Source organism: Podarcis cretensis (assembly GCF_951804945.1).
Source record: "Podarcis cretensis genome assembly, chromosome: 2".
In the NCBI taxonomy this organism is placed as follows: domain Eukaryota; kingdom Metazoa; phylum Chordata; class Lepidosauria; order Squamata; family Lacertidae; genus Podarcis; species Podarcis cretensis.
In genome coordinates this window covers 64,195,163-64,214,983 of record NC_137171.1, presented here as the reverse complement: position 1 = coordinate 64,214,983, position 19,821 = coordinate 64,195,163, and the positions used below count along the sequence as shown (strand labels likewise).

At 43.8% G+C, this 19,821-nt stretch overlaps 1 protein-coding gene across 3 annotated transcripts in view; it reads right to left on the bottom strand.

The window, feature by feature from the left end:
• Nucleotides 1-2,427: 2,427 nt before the first annotated feature.
• The window catches only part of LOC307211563 (proton-coupled amino acid transporter 1-like), a 50,978-nt gene continuing 33,584 nt past the window's right edge, over nucleotides 2,428-19,821 (bottom strand). For all 3 annotated transcript variants that reach the window (XM_079968263.1, XM_079968264.1, XM_079968265.1), the window contains exons 10-11: nucleotides 17,786-17,955; nucleotides 2,428-4,268 (exon numbers count right to left, since the gene is read on the bottom strand). In XM_079968263.1, coding sequence (XP_079824389.1) covers nucleotides 4,006-4,268; nucleotides 17,786-17,955 — 433 coding nt within the window. In that variant the 3' untranslated portion in view covers nucleotides 2,428-4,005. The remainder of the gene's footprint in view (nucleotides 4,269-17,785; nucleotides 17,956-19,821) is intronic.

Genomic DNA, 19,821 nt, shown 5'->3' with positions numbered 1-19,821 from the left:
TAAGAGCCAAACAATGCATGTTATATTTAGCAATAATCCAGATATCAATCTGTGGTGTCCCCCCACAATCTCCAGTTAAAGATTCATGGCTGTTAAAGCAGTTTATTTATCTAGGACAGTGTTTCCCAACCTTGGGCCTCCAGCTGTTTTTGGACTACAACTCCCATCATCCCTAGCTAGCAAGACCAGTGGTCAAGGATGATGGGAATTGTAGTTCAAAAACAGCTGGAGGCCCAAGGTTGGGAAACACTTATCTAGGAGTCAGGTATCTAGGAGTCAGGAGTTAGTGTATTTTTGGTTTTTATGGAAGCCGCCCAGAGTGGCTGGGGAAACCCAGCCAGATGGGCGGAGTACAAATAATAAATTATTATAAATTATTATTATAGAACCATTATTCCCACTGAAAGGAGCACTTCAACTAATATTTAAATAGACTAGAAATTATTATGGTACCATTACAGTAACAGATTAAGACAGATTAAAATGTTTCTAAATGCAGTGGTATTGAATGTTTAATTCAATGTTTATCCATGCTGGACATTATGGGAGTGATGAAAGTCAAGGAGGACACCTCATAATACAAAGAGAAAGGAAGAGGGCAGCATTCTGACCCGGAGAATGCAAAAACCATCTTCTTCCAGCAAGCTATTTTAAGAGGACATGCAAAATAGTTTAAATGGCACTCAACTGAGAAGCTGGATGAGCTCCAAGGCTAAACGAAGGCAACTCAGGTTCTTGGATGATTGCTTCATTGCCCCTTTAAAGTTCCCTTGTTCTCTTTACCCTACAACAAACAGCTGCTAGTCTTTAGACACTAATCAGACACTAAAATTTAAGATACAACAGTAGAAGTGAAAGTCCTTACGAGTTGTAAGCCTAATGATTCTAGTAAACTAATACACAACAATCAGAAACAGTCTTGAAGGAATGGACTGCCTAAATGCCAGCTCATAAAAAAGGAGCCCCTACTGTGAAATTACTGCTTAAAGCCATTTTAATTTTATCTCTTGTAATTCTTACTTAAAGCTGTGTGAGTGTTCTGTAAAATATAATCTAAAAATATTGTGACCTAATTTCTACCTACCGACACAGTGGGGTTCTGCACTGCTAAGTGCCCACACTGAGGTTCTGGATGCAGTGGGCAAAACGTACCAGTAAGTACCGGTAATTTCAATTAATGTCTCAGCATTAAGTAACAATACATTACAGTGGTACCTCAGTTTACGAACTTAATCCGTTCCAGAAGTCCATTCTTAAACCGGCAAAGTTCACAAACCGGGACACTACTTCCGGTTTTGCAGAGTTCTTAAACCGAACAGTTCATAAACAAGACTGTTCCTAAACTGAGGTACCACTGTATAGTGAATCTGTCCAGTTTTTAATTCTATTTCTCTAAACTCCTGCCTTCCTTACCATGTAAGGAAGAGAAATGCTTTTCCAGTGTAAACTTAAAGTTTACCTCAAAGGAAAGGAGACATTTGTAGTAGTGTTATGAGAATTAAAAGGGGGCATAGAAAGCCATTCTGCATTTCTCTGAGAGTGGTAGTAGGATTTATATTGGAGACTAGTAAATAAAGCGTCATGATTACATATTTAAAGCAAGAATATATAAATAGAGAGAGAGAATGAGTTAAAGGAACGTTTTTAAAAAGGAAGTATGAATAAGTACTTCCTTACACTTACACTTGGGCAAAGCTATCTCAGAAACTTATTTTATGAACAGTAAAGTACAATGTCTGAAGTGTAATCTCTGGCACTCATGAAATCTCCCACTTCTAACCCCCTGGCCTGAAATTTGGGGTTTTATAGTTCTGTAAAGGCAGTCATATTGCTTAGCTACTCTAAGTTTCTAGCTGCCATGCGCATCATATCTTTGTTTCTTTAGCTGAGAAACTAACAGTACAATTCTGCACAAATTTACCCACAAGCAAATCCCATTAGACTCAATAGGGCTTACACCCAGAGAAATAAATACAGGAATCTTCGGAAGCCTTGACGAATCAAGACAGAAGTGCAAGACACTGCAATGTAAGCTGTACGTATGTGCAAGGACTTTAGCAGTTGGTATATTACATACTCAATAAATTAATGCCGTAACAAACAATTAAAATATACTTCTGAGCAATTTTTTTAAAAAAGGAAGTTGGTCTGCTTCCACTATAAAGTTTAAAATGTGTAAGTGTACAATACCATGCAACATACACTGGAAGTTAAGTTGAACTCCGTAAGAGTTACTTCTGAGTAGACATATTTAGGACTGCACTCCAAGTTATGGTTAGCTAATGTGCAAAATTTGGATTTTAGACAAAATAACTTCATCAAATCAAGCTGGCACATTAAGTTTTGCTTTTTCTGTAAAACCTGTATCAACAGAAGAGGAAATAATATAATAGAAGACAAAAAATGTAAAGTTTTTTTTTTTAAAAAAAAGTAAGACTTTTCATGTACATATTTAACACCTTTATTTTTTTGGTGGGGGGGGCTTTGATTGGTTAATTTTTCAGGGCCTTTTAACATAGGACATTTTACTCAGCAGGTGTAGTAAAAAATATACACATGTGAAGACCGCACAGATGAGAATAAATGAAAGTCATGTTCAACAGCAAGCTCCCAATAGTGCACATAGGAGTCACAAGAGGGGCAGCCGAAATCATCCCACATCTCTCTCTCTAGATGGGTGTGCTTATTTTCCTCTCTCATGTAAAATGGCTCTTGTTTGTAGGCAAAGTTAGATTCCATTGAATTATGACCCAGTGCATGGGCACAGCATCAACAGTTTTGATTTCTGTACATTTTGTATGGTCACTGCTTCCTTTTCTTCAAAACCGTATGTTTAGTAACTGCTTGTTGCAACTTCCCTTGCAAAACAGGAGAGGATGGCTTGTATCCTACAGTTGACCATGTCCTGCCGTGAATTATAATCAGTATTACCTCCCTATTTGAAATTATTACCGTATCCTATGCCCAATTCATACACGCACCTTTCTCCCAGTATGCTTGAAACCACAGAGTCTCAAGTATACCCTGCCATGGAGTACTGCTGAGAAGCAACAGAAACTGCCATCTTTTGCATACAGCCCAATTAGAGTGGTTCAAGTACTGTGAATTGTATTTTATTGTGCTTGAGTCTACCTACAACTCCGCCGTTCCTGCTGATATGTACCCAAAGGTGGAGAAGGGGGCAGGGCAGAAAGCAAGAAGGGAACATAACCAACAGGCTCTTCAATCTGTGCAATCCACTTTAAAAAACTGCTAACAGACTTCTGCTGGTTTCTCTCCTGTTCTGTGATTGCTGCCACTTCCAAGTTATACGTCATTTCCCCCAAAATGCAGATACACATTTAAAGCTCAATGCAATTGGTAAGCTGTCAGACAGAAGCATTTCAGAACAGCAGCAAAGAGATTCAAGGGTTTTTGTTTGTTTGTTTCAATCAATCCCATCATACTTCTGTCATGGAATCCAAGGTGGCATTCAAGTGGTTTCCAGCCTGCCTCCCATCCAGGCACCGACCAGACCTGACCCTGCTTAGCATCAGCCAAGTGGTGGCATCTTGTGCCTCCAGCCCATACACTTGGTCTTGGGTTCTCTTCCCAAGCAATGGTAACATGATGTTTTGACAGTATTGGAATTATGAATTCTCTAGATTCCAGAGGAGACTGTATAAACCAAGATCCCTGCAGACCATTCAGCATCATTCTATCAGAGAGACTCACACTGGAGCAGACAACAATATTCCACTCTTATCAAAGACTAATAACCGTGCTGTGCAGGTTCTTAAAACAACCGCCCCTGACTTGTACATAAAGAAGCATAGACGCGGATCGGAGTCCTGCCTTTTCCACTGTCCGCTTGCATTTAAATCAGCAAAATAAATACAGTTGGGAAGCAAAGAAGTGGCAACAAGTCACTGCAGTTGCTACAATGGAAACCAGGATCCAGCCAGGCTGACGAAATACTCTATAGCAAAGAAAAATAGAAAGGTGTGCACAGGTTTAGTGTGTCATTTATAAGGCACGGGTGGCGTTGACGGCGGTGGGAGTTGGTACGATGAGTTCAAAGAGAGACTCATAGGTTCCCACCACAAACCCAGCAAAACCAATGAAACTGATCAGGATATCTTTGGCAATGGTCAAGGGATGCATGCCGTCGGAGTAGTAGGTGGCAATGTGCAGGAGGGGCGGGATGATCAGGGCGAGGGCACTGCTGCTGATTGAGCCCACCAGAGAGATGACAATGCCCAGTCGAGGAATCAGGATTGCTAGCAGACCTGAGACACAAAGAAACAAGAGGAAATAAAAACTTGGTTAGGAATGCATCTGATTGAAAACATTTACAGTGGTACCTCAGGTTACATACACTTCAGGTTACAGACTCCGCTAACCCAGAAATAGTGCTTCAGGTTAAGAACTTTGCTTCAGGATGAGAACAGAAATTGTGCTCTGGCGCTGCGGCGGCAGCGGGAGGCCCCATTAGCTAAAGTGGTGCTTCAGGTTAAGAACAGTTTCAGATTAAGAACGGACCTCCGGAACGAATTAAGTACTTAACCCGAGGTACCACTGTATTGTTAGCCAAAGTAGATGCTACAACAGGTTGCCATCGACTTTAAATGTATAAGAGAAAACAGAGCACTGTGGCTGATTTTTTAAAAAACTGTGGATTTATCCAGCACTGTAGAGCATAGGAGCCAACTCCTAGGAGCCAAGGTCTATTTTGCCCCCCCCAAAAAAAATATTTGAGGGGCCTAGCCCCCCTAAATAGGCATTGTCATTCAAATGGTGTGCCACCTCATGTTTTTAATTATGTGGGCAGGGCTTACCTGCCCCCTCCCCAATTTTTTATTCAAGTTGGTACCCTTGCTGTAGAGCGAGGCTGTAGTGGAAGAGATCAAAACTCAGCAGCAGAATGTTTCGCATGCATAAGATCCTGGGTTTAATCCTCAACATCTCCTAATTAAAACTATCTCAAGTAGCAAGCAATGCAAAATATTCCTTCCTAAGACCTTGAAGACCTGCTGCCACTCTGGGGCACACAACAGGGCACGCCCCAGAGGCCACTGGGTCCCAACTCTGGTAGGGCACATGATGAAAGCTATAGTCCAATAACGCTGGCTACGCCTGGAACAGACAGTATTGGACTAGATGGGCAAATGGTCCAATTCAGTGAACAACAGCTACAAAATTTCCAAAGAACCAGTCTAGAGGTTCCTTCTAGCAGCAGAGATGGTACAGTGGTGGGAAAGAGGCTGCGCAATTTGGAAATTCAATCCCCAGATCTATCATGCCACTGAACTTTAGAAATACAGTGGTACCTCTGGTTATGCACTTAATTCGTTCCGGATGTCTGTTCTTAACCTGAAACCGTTCTTAACCTGAGGTACCACTTTAGCTAATGGGGCCTCCCGCTGCCACTGCGCCGCCGCCACATGATTTCTGTTCTCATCCTGAGGTAAAGTTCTTAACCCGAGGTACTACTTCCGGGTTAGAGGAGTCTGTAACCCGGTGTTTGTAACCCGAGGTACCACTGTACATTCCATATGTTAGACTCTTAAGTTAACTTAGGAGTACTACAGAAATCCATGGTCCACTTGGAAAGAGAACCATATGATGCTATTCCACACTGCTACCATTACTTTAGATGTTGAAGACCATCACAACTTTTATGCATGGATAGGGTAAAGGTCACATTTCAAATAAATGAGCTTTGGATTGAAGCACAAGTTTGCTTGCTTCAGTTTAGCTCATTTGGGAGCAGCATAGCATCTGTGTTCTTTGAGGAAGTTTTGAGTCTAGGTTGAAAGGACCCACACACCAACAACCTCCCCTTCTATTATCCATAGATGAACAGGGATGTTGTTTCAGATCCATAGCACAGCAAACCCCAAGACTTCCCTGACAGAGCTAGAAATTCCCAAAGATTGAGCAACGGCTGGGTGAGTGGACCTCCAGAGACTTGTAAGAGCAGCTGCTTCCTACTCAAGGGGGATACATGCCTGGGAAGGACATGGCTAGAGACTAACAGGGCCCTTTCCCACTAAAGAACCACCAATGAAGTCAGCTTGGCTCGTTCCCCAGCTCCAACCAGCCCCCTGGGTCTCAGCCCCAGCCAGCTGCTCATACCACTCTATCCTAACTTCAGAGGCTAGGCTCATAACCCCTAAATAAAACCCTTGCAGCCTTAACATCTGGAACTCCCAATCGCAGATCCCTGGGGCCCCAGCCAAGTGCAACTCATCACCTTCTGTTTGAGAAAGCCACTTGAGGATCTTAAGGTATTACTTGTGCTACTGGCTTCTGGGCAACAAGGTATGAACAAGCAGGACATAATATTCATAATAATAATTTATTATTTATACCCCGCCCATCTGGCTGGGTTTCCCCAGCCACTCTGGGCGGCTTCCAACAAAACACTAAAATACAATAACCTATTAAACATTAAAAGCTTCCCTAAACAGGGCTGCCTTCAGATGTCTTCTAAAAGTTTGGTAGTTATTTCTCTCTTTGACATCTGGTGGGAGGGCGTTCCACAGGGCGGTTGCCACTACCAAGAAGGCCCTCTGCCTGGTTCCCTGTAACTTGGCTTCTCATAGCGAGGGAATCGCCAGAAGGCCCTCGGAGCTGGACCTCAGTGTCTGGGCTGAACGATGGGGGTGGAGACGCCCCTTCAGGTATACTGGACCGAGGCTGTTTAGGGCTTTAAAGGTCAGCACCAACACTTTGAATTGTGCTCGGAAACGTACTGGGAGCCAGTGTAGATCTTTCAAGACCGCTGTTATGTGGTCTCGGTGGCCGCTCCCAGTCACCAGTCTAGCTGCCACATTCTGGATTAGTTGTAGTTTCTGGGTCACCTTCAAAGGTAGCCCCACGTAGAGCGCATTGCAGTTCTATCTCATCTCATCTCATTCTATCTCATCCTCAGCACAAGAATTTGAGCAGGTAATATTGTAAGGGAGTGACAGTCTTTGGAATTTATTCATGTAGGATTCTGACATATTCTATAGCTTCATTTATCTATTATTACATATGCATCCTGCCTTTCTTCCAAGAAACTCAAGCAGCCACACACCATTCTCCTCTTTCCCACTTTATCCTCACAACAAACCTGTGAGATAGGTTAGGTTGAGAAGCTATGACTTCTCTTTTAAAAATGCGACAAGAAGTTCATTTGCACCTTAAGACAAACAATACTGGACTTCAAGAAGAAGAAGAAGAAGAAGAAGAAGAAGAAGAAGAAGAAGAAGAAGAAGAAGAAGAAGATATTGTATTGAAGGAAATGAGAAAATAAAACAACAACTAGGCACTCAGGTTAGACGAAAACAAACAGATATTGAGCTAAACATAAGCCAGACCATTTTTATATTGGGGAATTTGATAAAATGATACACAAATTTGCTCCAGCAAAGGCAAAGCTTATCAAAAACATGTATACCATTAGCTTCCATAAACCTCTGCCATCTTGCTCTCGCCTCTCTCTTCTCCTCTCAGCAGTAACAGTTTTGGAGGAATGTAAAAGCCCGTCTAGAGAGAGACAACCCTGCTTGAAAAATCTAAGATAAAACAAGTCCCATCCTGACAAATGTTTAAATGGGCTCATCTGTTCTCTGCTGCTTTTATGGATTGAATCTAATTGGACTGTGGAACAGTGGGGCTGTTTTTCTGTTTTATGATAATGCCAGGCTGATTGCGATTTATGCTCCGACCGTTGTTTTTCAGGATCTTGGGCCTCTTAATAAGCTTTAAGCAGTGTTTTTGTATTGCATATTCGTTGTTCTTTTGTTTTACTACTCCTTTTGCGAGGACACACTCCTTAAAATAAAATAAAAATGCCTGTAAACAAGTCTATTAAATAATACAGGGATAGGGAAACTGGGGCCCTCCAGCTGTTGTTGGGCTACAACTCTCATCAGCCCTAGCCAGCATGACCAAGTGCCACAAACAAGGAGAATATGATGCAGATAATTTGTTCTGTTGGGCTTGCAGTATATTAGCAGGAGGCCTGGGTTGTGCATGCTGACCCACAGCAAAAACGCATTTAATACTAAACGAAAATCCCTGGCTTATTAACTTCTTCCTTGCTCCTCTGTTGTATCCTATGCATGAGGTGTAATACAAGCCAGGGCGCAGCATGTTGTAAACATAGCCACGGTTTGCGGGTTTGGATGTTATGGGAAGCTATAGGTAATGGTTTCAAAACAAGCACAGGCATGAAGCCATGGTTGAAAGTTGGCCAAAACAACACACAGTACACAATGTTAATTGTCCAGATGTTGCATCCAGAAATTAAGCCCTGAAACTGATGCTCTGAAGGCACAGTGCGTCAGAGAATTAAGACACAGGTAAACCTTTAAGTGGGATGCTGGTGGTGCTGTGGTCTAAACCACTGAGCCTCTTGGGCTTGCCGATTGGAAGGTCAGCAGTTCGAATCCCCACAACGGGGTGAGCTCCCGTTGTTTGGTCCCAGCGCCTGCCAACCTAGCAGTTCGAAAGCACGCCAAAGTGTGAGTAGATCAATAGGTACCGCTCTGGTGGGAAGGTAAACGACGTTTTTGTGCGCTGCTCTGGTTTCACCAGAAGCGGCTTAGTCAAGCTGGCCACAAGACCTGGAAAAACTGTCTGCGGACAAACGTCGGCTCCCTCGGCCAGTAAAGTGAGATGAGTGCCGCAACCCCAGGGTCGTCCGCGACTGGACTTAACTGTCAGGGGTCCTTTACCTTTTTTTAACCCTTTAAGTAGCATTAGCACACATTTTAGGGCACTCATATTTCCCTCTTCCAGCTCCTTCCTTTTCTACCTTTTTTTTTGTCAGAGGCCAAAGAAACCTCAAATTCTACCAAAGACACATGCGTAAAGTATGCAGCAATGCACAGGTTTGTTTATTTGTTTGTTTGTTTAAAGATGCATTTCACCTTTTCATGTCATTGCCCCCTAATCCCCTTTCTGGACACTCCATATACTCAATGCCGAGTTGGTGTTGAGTCGTGGCAGGGATTTTTTGGTGGCAGTTCCCCATATATGAATGCCCCCCCCCCCCGGTGAGTTGTTTCTATCCCCCTCTTTATTTTCTTTCAAGAGGAATTTTACAACATTCCTGTTTACCCATACATTTGAATACTGAAAGTTTCTGTGCATGGCAACCTTGAAAATATCTCTGAATATACATGATTGTCTTCACTATGCTTTTAATAGCATTGTTTTAACACATGAGTTTGCCACCCTGGCCTTCTTTTGGGGGGGTATAAATTTAATTCATAAAGTAATATGAGCCCAGCCAGATGGGCAGACTATATTATTATTATTATTATTATTATTATTATTATTAGTTGTTGTAACCTGGGGGTGATTCTGCTGCCTGATGCTTTTGTGGTACTTTAAGGCATAGACAACTCCAGCTAAAATGAAGCAGTAAAAAAGGAGAATTATCCATAATAAAGCTGGCTTTTGTTGGCAAAGAAAGTAGGGCACTTCAAAGAGAAGAATCACCATGACCAGAGAAAAGGAGGAATTGGTTGATTTCCTGAAAAAAATCTGGTGTGTTTCCAAAGTAGGATGTTGCTTTTCCAGTTCCTATAGGCTTCATATTATCAGTGGGAAGAACGCTCTCAATAAGCCTGGGGGACTAGGACAAAACAAACTGAGAGAGGGAGGCAAGCAACAATGCAGTATTTTAAAATGAAAAACTCAGCTGCTTTATGGGTGACACGGGGGTGCGGTATTGGGGTGGGGTGAGAACTTATTTGTACTGCAAAGCAAGACAATGGATGCTTTGTTTAGATGAGGGATGGGGAGCCTGTGGCTCTCTTTAGATGTTACTGAGTTCCAACTCCCATAATATCCCCATTAGCCATCCTGGTAAGGCTTGATGAGAAGTGGTGCCCAACAACCTCTGCTGTGCCACGGATTCCCCATGACTGACAAGGGAGAAGCTAACAAGGGATGCAGCAGCTCCAGCTTCACTGTGAAACTGAGGAAAGTGAATGAAGCTATTTCACAGTGACGGAGTTCGATTTTAAAGCAGCAGGCAAACAAGTCACGGCCCTTATCTAACCCAAACAGCTAGGATGTGCCTGAACAAGCTGCTGAGGCTTTGAGTTTGGGAATCACATTTTGCTGTTTATGTATCCCTTGGCAAAGGGAAGCTAACTTGTTCAGATTACACAACATTGTCCCGAAGGAGCCAATTCGCAATTCAGTAGCAGTGGATTTAAGCTTATGCAAAGGCAGATCCCATTTATGGATTTATTTGCTGTGTTTACAGACTGTCCTCCAGCCTTAGGGATGCTTACAACAGCAAATCAAAAATGCATACAGTGGTATCTCGGGTTACATACACTTCAGGTTACAGACTCTGCTAACCCAGAAATAGTGCTTCAGGTTAAGAACTTTGCTTCAGGATGAGAACAGAAATTGCGCTCCAGCGGCGCGGCGGCAGCAGGAGGCCCCATTAGCTAAAGTGGTGCTTCAGGTTAAGAACAGTTTCAGGTTAAGAACGGACCTCCAGAACAAATTAAGTACTTAACCTGAGGTACCACTGTACATTCTATGTTTAGTGTATGCAAGGACGATACATCACTTCACCTACAGTGGTACCTCGGGTTAAGAACTTAATTCGTTCTGGAGGTCCGTTCTTAACCTGAAACTGTTCTTAACCTGAAGCACCACTTTAGCTAATGGGGGCTCCTGCTGCCACTGCGCTGCCACCACACGATTTCAGTTCTCATCCTGAAGCAAAGTTCTTAACCCGAGGTACTATTTCTAGGTTAGTGGGGTCTGTAACCTGAAGCGTCTGTAACCTGAGGTACCACTGTACTTCAACATGTGGCAAGCCAACTCTGCTCTGTTTGGGGGCCCTCTTCCTCATTAAGCTGAGTGAAGTTTTGGTCTTCTACTCCAAAGTCCTGCCCTACCAGATCCGCAGCTGGACACTGACCAAAGCCCAGTGTTCTAAGGGATGTCTTACAATCATGGTGCCAGAACACAAACGCCGGGTACGGGGGTTGAGGGCAAGCAACTTCCATTGAACTCTGCTGTCTTGGGGCCAGAGCACAATATTGTCTGGCCGTTTCTCAACATTATCCACACAGGTATCTACCAAAGAAACGTCCAGCTAAAAAACAAAAACAACGTGGGGACTCATTTTGAAGATAATCTTGTTTTCATTTTATATGAAAGCAGTGCAGTGTGTGTGGTGTGACATCGAAGGGACAACCCGACCTGGAAGCACCTGAGGAGGAGTTTGTGTGAAACTTTGACAATTGCCTTCCCCATCCACAGCACACCTCTCAGATTCTGCCTTACAAAGCAAAAGCTTGTTGTGACTTAAGGAAACAGGTTTTGAGGAGGACTGAAATGTGGGCTCCCCATTTTTCATGATTAAGGGCCTAACTTTTTTAATAAGCGTGCACAGGAGGGTCAGGCTGCACAAACAGCTTTTGAAGGTGCCCTCCAAAGGGGAGAGTCTATGGCTATGGGTTAAGAGGAGGAAGATGCTGATCGCAAGGGGAAATAAGTGGAAGCAGATTCATGTTCTCCCTTTCATCTCTACCTTCCCTCCATCCTCTCAAGACACAGCCCCCACCAGAGAGTGCTCAGCAGGACCAGCGGATTAGCTGCCTGTCCAAACACAGCGTCATGAGCCCCTTTATGACTCAGCCAATTGTCTCATCTCACAGGAAACAGGATTTTAAACGCCCACTTAAAAAAATAAAAACAGATAAGCAGCAAAACTAAATTACCCAGCTGCCGCTCTTCAGCCCTCAGGAGACAACGGTTATGCTTTCCATAGATATCAATTGAAAGGGCTTTTAAACTAGACCTCTCTTTCCTTTTGCTTACCACTTCAAAACCCAAAATTACATCCTCTCTTCAGACACCCAAGCAGTGACGCAGACGTGCTTTGAGGCCAGGAGATCATTTCAATTAATATTCATGCAACCCACTTAATTGCTTTTATCCTTGCTGAGAGCCCAATAAACTTTTACTTCCTTGCCTCCGACGGCACAAAACCGAACAAGGATATCTTCTAGAACGGAAACATGCTTGCCCTGAGCACCTTTCCAGCACAGGTCTACTTCTTCCCCATCACCACATCTGGAGGAATCACTTGCAGCCACATGGCATCGGCTACCTAAATCCATTGCCTTAAATCTTTGCCCTTCACTTCTGTTTGGCCCTGGATTCACTGAAGCCCATCTTTCTCAGTTACATGAACCTCTACCCACCATCCTGTTGGCTTTCCAACCAAGGCTGACAAAAATGTATGAAGAGACTTGCTGGATCAGGCCAATGGCCCATCTAGTCCAGTATCCTGCTCTCTCAGTGTCCAACCAGATGCATACGAGAAGCTCAAAAGCAGGACGTGAGCCCAAAAGCGCTCCATCCACTTGTGGTATTCAGGGGCACAGCAGTATTCCACTGTAATAGGAGTGACTGACAGTGTAATCCTACACGGTTCCTTGAGTTTAATTTAGTGGGAATTTGCTCTCAGGTAAGTGAGGACTGTAGACAAAGAGATTACTTTCTAAATCAGAGGATTCTATTTCAGAATTGGAAATCTCCAGTCCACCTGGCAAAACCAAGTGTGAAAAAAAAAATAAGTCATCCAAACCAGAGCTACATTTAGGAGATTTTCTCTTTTTTTGCTAGAAATAGAGGGTCCATGGTAGGAGAAGATGAACGCATAAGGCACCATGGACCCTTGGATTCTAGTCCTAGGGTCTCTGGACTAGAATGCTGAGCCCAATTATCTGTACCACTCTTGTCATCATCCTGCCACCAACACAACTCAGGACAAAACTTGAATTGCAGCCTACTCACTGCTCAAGTCTGGTCTTACATTCTTAGCAGGTGCTGGTTATCTCTCAAGTTATTATTATTCATTTCATTTCTGTACCGCTTTAGGCAATGGGTATCTTACCAGATCTGTTCCATCAGTGCAAAAAAATGATTTTCAACCTCCCTCTAGTTTGGGCCAGAAACTGCTCTTGTTTTTTTAGAGCTCTCCACGGTGATGAGGACTAAGAAGCATTTTCTTAAAGAGAATGGTTTACTTTTCATGAAGTCAAACCTTGCATATGAGGCGAAGTCTACACCAGCAGAAAGTATGTGTAAGGTTTTCTTCACATGCAGCAAGAAACAATTGTGCAAGCACTCCCGTTGTACAGCACATACAGGTTTCTAGCATGCCAAACTGTTAAAAACCCATCTCCCCAGTTGAATACAGCGGTACCTCAGGTTACATATGCTTCAGGTTACATACACTTCAGGTTACAGACTCCACTAACCCAGAAATAGTACCTCGGGTTAAGGACTTTGCTTTAAAAGAGAGCTCTACCTCTCTTTTAAATCAGAACCAGTGAAGGCGGTGAAGGTCCTGTGTGAGTGTCTGGAGGCGATTGGAGGATGGATGGCGGCCAACAGATTGAGGTTGAATCCTGACAAGACAGAAGTACTGTTTTTGGGGGACAGGGGGCGGGCAGGTGTGGAGGATTCCCTGGTCCTGAATGGGGTAACTGTGCCCCTGAAGGACCAGGTGCGCAGCCTGGGAGTCATTTTGGACTCACAGCTGTCCATGGAGGCACAGGTCAAATCTGTATCCAGGGCAGCTGTTTACCAGCTCCATCTGGTACGCAGGCTGAGACCCTATCTGCCTGCAGACTGTCTCGCCAGAGTGGTGCATGCTCTGGTTATCTCCCGCTTGGACTACTGCAATGCGCTTTACGTGGGGCTACCTTTGAAGGTGACCCGGAAACTACAACTAATCCAGAATGCGGCAGCTAGACTGGTGACTGGGAGCGGCCGCCGAGACCATATAACACCGGTCTTGAAAGACCTACATTGGCTCCCAGTACGTTTCCGAGCACAATTCAAAGTGTTGGTGCTGACCTTTAAAGCCCTAAATGGCCTCGGTCCAGTATATCTGAAGGCGCGTCTCCTCCCCCATCGTTCTGCCTGGACACTGAGGTCCAGCTCCGAGGGCCTTCTGGCGGTTCCCTCACTGCAAGAGGCCAAGTTACAGGGAACCAGGCAGAGGGCCTTCTCAGTAGTGGCGCCCGCCCTGTGGAACGCCCTCCCATCAGATGTCAAAGCGATAAACAACTACCTGACATTCAGAAGACATCTGAAGGCAGCCCTGTTCAGGGAAGTTTTTAATATGTGACATTTTAGTGTATTTTTCATCTTTGTTGGAAGCCGCCCAGAGTGGCTGGGGAAACCCAGCCAGATGGGCGGGATACAAATAATAAATTATTATTATTATTATTATTATTATTATTATTATTATTATTATCAGGATGAGAACAGAAATCGTGCTCCGGCGGTGTGGCAGCAGCAGGAGGCCCCATTAGCTAAAGTGGTGCTTCAGGTTAAGAACAGTTTCCGGTTAAGAACGGACCTCCGTAACGAATTAAGTACTTAACCCGAGGTACCACTGTAGTCTTATAAAATACAACTGTCCGCATTCTAAGATTACACTTAATTCAAAGGAGATAAAAAAGAAAACAAGGCAAGTAGTTCTAACACCCCTTTTTGCTAACCACATCTTTTCTGGGCTCAGTTTCAAAGGTGGAACAGTAAGCCATTCAAGAATAAACATGGAGAGGAAGAAATTAATATAGCTGAAAAATAAACTTGGAGATGGGATAAATCTTTATGAAGACAGCTATACTTAAACATTTTTAAATCTAAGTGCATTGTAAGGGGCAAAAACATGAACTCCTGAACTTGCAGTATGAATGCAAAAAGTTCTGAGAGGACTGAAGCCTCTCTGCTACAGCCATCTGTGCCACAGAAGGAGAGCAATTTGATAAATAAACTGACAGCAAGATCTGCAGAATCAGCTTCAGTTCTTCTTCTTATGCTTCAGTTCAACACCAGAACACCAAATTGAGAAGTGTGGAGACATGGCATGGGTGCCAGTCCTAACTCATCCTCCTCAAAAGGAATTTTGTTTTGGTGAAATTTCTTTTCAGTGGGTTAGATAGTCTCATTGTAATATATAATACAATACCTAAGCCTGCAAACCAGCTGCTTCGTTAGATCAAAAATGAAACCTCTTTGAGCACTCTATGCAATCTGTGATGTAATGGCAGCTTCAGTTATAGCACAAATGCTCAAACTCTTGCACATCTGTGATCTCCAATGGTGCTGTGAAGCACCCTTGGACTGATGCATCAGTTTCTGTTGCAGAATTTTGCTTCTGGTTCTAATTGTGCCTATTAGAATAAAACAGCATTTATTGGATTAGTCTAGACCAGGGATGTGCAACTCCCAAGAAACTGCGATCTACTCACAGAATAAAAAACTGGCAATGATCTACCCATGGGGGGCGGGTGCAGGTCAAAGTTGTTGGGGTTTTTTTAGGGAGCCAAGTCTGAATTGTCAACCATTTTATAGGGGTGCAGGTCAAGGTTGTTGAGCATTTTTAGGGGGGGGCAGCAAATACTTCTGCCGCTTTTGGGGGAGGGGCCTGCGACATAAATCGATAAACAATAAGTCATCCCGCCAGCGGAAACTCCGTTTTCCGTTCTTGAAATCATGCATGGATAAAGGAAAGAGGGAGGGGGAGGGGTGAATGCTCCCTTCCCCCCACGGACGAAAAAGAGACCGCAATCCACTTCTAACAACCACGGGTTGATTTGTCGATTGAAGCTGACCTGTTGGACATCCCTGGTCTAGACTATAGACCATCTTGGCCGTGACTCCTGGAAGAGCTGCTCCCGGCCATGCAGGTCTTTTCCCACCTGGCCTGGAAGGGAGGGGCCCTGACTGACTCCAGCTGCAAAAGCTGAGGCTGCTGAAGAGGCCAGGGGCCATCTTGGCTGTCTCTTAGTGCAGACCCAGGTCATGGAGCCTGAGCTTCCACAGCCACCGCCCACCACTGGCAGCAACAGCAGCAGATACGTTCAATGCTTAGGATACTATTTTATTCTCTTGTTAATTATTCTCTTTTAAACGTGCATTTCATATTTGAATTAGTTTGTTTTCTTTTGAAACATTAATTTTCAATACTTTATTTATTGATTGATTGATTGCATTTGTATACCACTCTTCATCTACTTATCTGTAGACAAGGATCCTTTCTAGATTCCTCCTTTCTCCCTGCCGCAGTTAGGCAAACACTTTGCATCTGTGTGCACATGCATGAATAAGTGCATGTTGGCTAGGAGAAAATGAATATATTCTATGGCAGCAATGAACTCTGCCTGAAGCCTTTACGACAAGCCTCTTCTGGGTTGTATCCAGCAGCAATTACATTGACGGTATGTGGTGTCAAGTGATACTGGCTGGGAGATAAAATTATATTGGATCTCAAATAGCATATGCAAGGCTTCCACCATTCTGACACTTGGCACCAGTGATGATCAACATTTGCCAGACTAGTTTTATCTACCAACACTTCTTCTCAAGCTCGGGAACAGAGAAGTCAAAGCAAAACTTGCCTGGCTATTTGTTACTTGCTCTTTTACAGTATTTTAATTTACATACCATTATGAACATCCAGGGGACGCAGGTGGCGCTGTGGGTAAAAGCTCAGCGCCTAGGACTTGCCGATCGTCAGGTCAGCGGTTTGAATCCCTGCGGCGGGGTGCGCTCCCGCTGCTCGGTCCCAGCGCCTGCCAACCTAGCAGTTCGAAAGCACCCCCGGGTGCAAGTAGATAAATAGGGACCGCTTACTAGCGGGAAGGTAAACGGCGTTTCCGTGTGCTGCGCTGGCTCGCCAGATGCAGCTTGTCACGCTGGCCACGTGACCCGCAAGTGTCTTTGGACAGCACTGGACCCCGGCCTCTTAAGCGAGATGGGCGCACAACCCCAGAGTCGGACACGACTGGCCCGTACGGGCAGGGGTACCTTTACCTTTTACTATGAACATCCAGATTTTAATAAACCATTCTGACATCAATGGAACATTTCCCCCTCAATTCTTTTTTTTTTTTTGGGGGGGGGTAATTTCAAAACACCCAGATTATGGGGCTTTCCAAATATGTATGTAAAATTTGCTCATGTAGCTTTGCATCTTCTGTTTTGCTCAATACATCCAGCATAGTCTATGTCAGGCACAGGCAAACTTGGCCCTCCAAATGTTTTGGGACTACAACTCCCATCATCCCTAGCTAACAGGACCAGTGGTCAGGGATGATGGGAGTTGTAGTTCCAAAACATCTGGAGGGCCGAGTTTGCCTATGCCTGGTCTATGTAGTGTCAGATACTAGAGATACTGCGTTTTAAGGAAGTTCTCTTTTATATCTGTGAAAATCAATCTTGGTAGGATTTTGGCCTATCTCCATCTCCATGCTTTGATGTTCAATTCCTGTCATATAAGCCCTTTTTATTTTCCCATAAAGATGCCTGATTTGTCCTCTGGTTCTAAAATTATGCTATACACAATTTTTGTCAATGGCTTTTAGAATAAATTCACCCTTCCCACATTGGTCTGGAGGGTCCCCCAAACCTCCGGAGTCAATTTTCATGGGGTCACAGAAGGACCCCATGGAGATTCAAAACTGCCTTGACCCTTTGCCACCTGACAGGAGCTCTATATACTAGACTCCATCTGTGGGCTTCAACTCAAAATAAGTTATAGAAATGATTTTTATCACGGAAACCCATGCTAGCAACTTTCCCTTCACCAAGTAACTTCTTGTCAGCAGCAATCATTATTACTTGCTTCAGACACCTCAGTAAAGCCATCTCACTAAGTGGAATAAGTAGTCATAATTTTGCAATTCCCCTGTTCAGGACACTGTGCCAAAATGGAATGGAAAATATACAACCACTCTGATCTCTTACTCACATGTTACGCTGACCAAGGATGCCCTCAGCAGCAGATTGGCCCATAATGCCCAGCGCTCAGGAACCTGAGCGATGGCCGTAGGAATGATTATTTCTGCAGGGACGTAGAACTGTAGTGCGTACGTGAAGAAGATCCCAATGGAGTACAGCAGCTTGACAGACTGATATAACCTGCATAAATAATACAAGAACCGAGAGTTACATTGACTCATCCTCCCAGGTGAAGCATTCATGTCAAAACCAAAAATGAACACAACCCAGAGACAAAGCATATTTGGAATGTTTCTGCTCCCCAATCCCGCGAGTACCAAGGGACTATGGCATGCAATTTCCATTTGCAGGGGAGAGAGAGAGAGAATATGAACACTGTTCCAATCCCGGGCTTTGCAGAGACCAAGCTTAACACGGAAAGGTACTTGCCCTGATTAATGACTTTGCTACTGTATGATGAGGCATGGACTTCCTTGGGCAAGTAATGTCTTTTTCAGAGTCAAGAGGACGGATGCTGAAAAGCTATCTGTCCTTAAGCGATCTCAGAATCACTTCTTTCATAAATAATCACAAATTCACGGGTTGTAAAAGTCAAGGGATTGTATCTAATCAAGTCATGGTAGGAGAAGACCTACAGCAAAATCATTGGGCTTAGGTTACATGTGTACACCTACAGTGGGTCTACATAAGGGTATAACTTGGTGGGAGACAACTTAAGGATCCTTCTTTGAAATGGACACTGGGAAGTCTCCCCATTATGTACAGATGTTTGTCCAAAGGGTTAATTTCTTTCATAGACTCTTCCGTTTGGATTTTACTTTCATTAACAGAGCCTGTGAAGTGTCAGAAACCACTCTCCTAAAGTCCATCTCCGAGCAAAACAAGTAGATACAGCAAAGATAACAGCAGGCCATCCCACAACATGTGATGAAATCCATCAACGCCGAAAAATTAGATGGCCTTGCTAAAAGACAAGAAATAGATATGAAGGGTGAATGGGGTGTTTTGTTCTTCAGAACAAAAATAGAAATAAACAGAATCCTTGGAAGGAACTGAAGTTCTGCATGTACTTATGCATTTTCATTACTGGCTGGCTCAACAGCTGAAAACAAACGAGCAGGAAAGATTTCCAGATACTCTGCAACTGCAGTGTGTGTGAATGGGGGATGAATTAAAACTTGCCAATATTGTAAGGTGCCTGTGTAACTCAACAGCACACTGAAATTTGGAATACTGTGCACGGCTCAGGGTAACTGTATCTTAGTTATGTATAGTGATCGCAGGGAAAGTGGACAGAGGGGTTTTCCTTCTTCTCTCATAATACTACAGCACCCAGGGCCATCCAATGAAACTGAAGGATAAAAGGTTCAAGAAAGGCAGAAGGAAGCACTTTTTCCACACTATGGAGCTCACAAGATGTGGCAACCACCACCAACTAAGATGGCTTCTAAAAAGTCAGCAGAAAAACCCATAGAAGATGAAGTTTAGGATTAGAAGTGCTGGGGAACAAAAGCAGGAGACGACTATTGCTCATGTTGCTTATTTATTTTATTTTATTTTATTTACTGTACGTACAGTAAGGTTGCAACTTAGGCACATTAAGCGCATGGCAATTCTTATTATTTTTGATTTTTTTTAAAAGGGAGCTGAAAGGGGGCAATCCCACCTGCCAATGCACCCAATGGATTTTGACAATATGCGGTTTGGGCTTTAGGCACGATCCCTGGAACATAAGTTGAGGGCTTACTGTATATAAAGCTGCCCACAAATGTACAGTGGTACCTCGAGTTACAGACGCTTCAGGTTACAGATGCTTCAGGTTACAGACTTCGCTAACCCAGAAACAGTACCTCAGGTTAAGAACTTTGCTTCAGGATGAGAACAGAATTCATGCTCCAGCGGCACGGCGGCAGCGGAAGGCCCTATTAGCTAAAGTGGTGCTTCAGGTTAAGGACAGTTTCAGGTTAAGAATGGACCTCCAGAACGAATTAAGTTCTTAACCTGAGGTGTTGTTGTTGTTTAGTCGTTTAGTCGTGTCCGACTCTT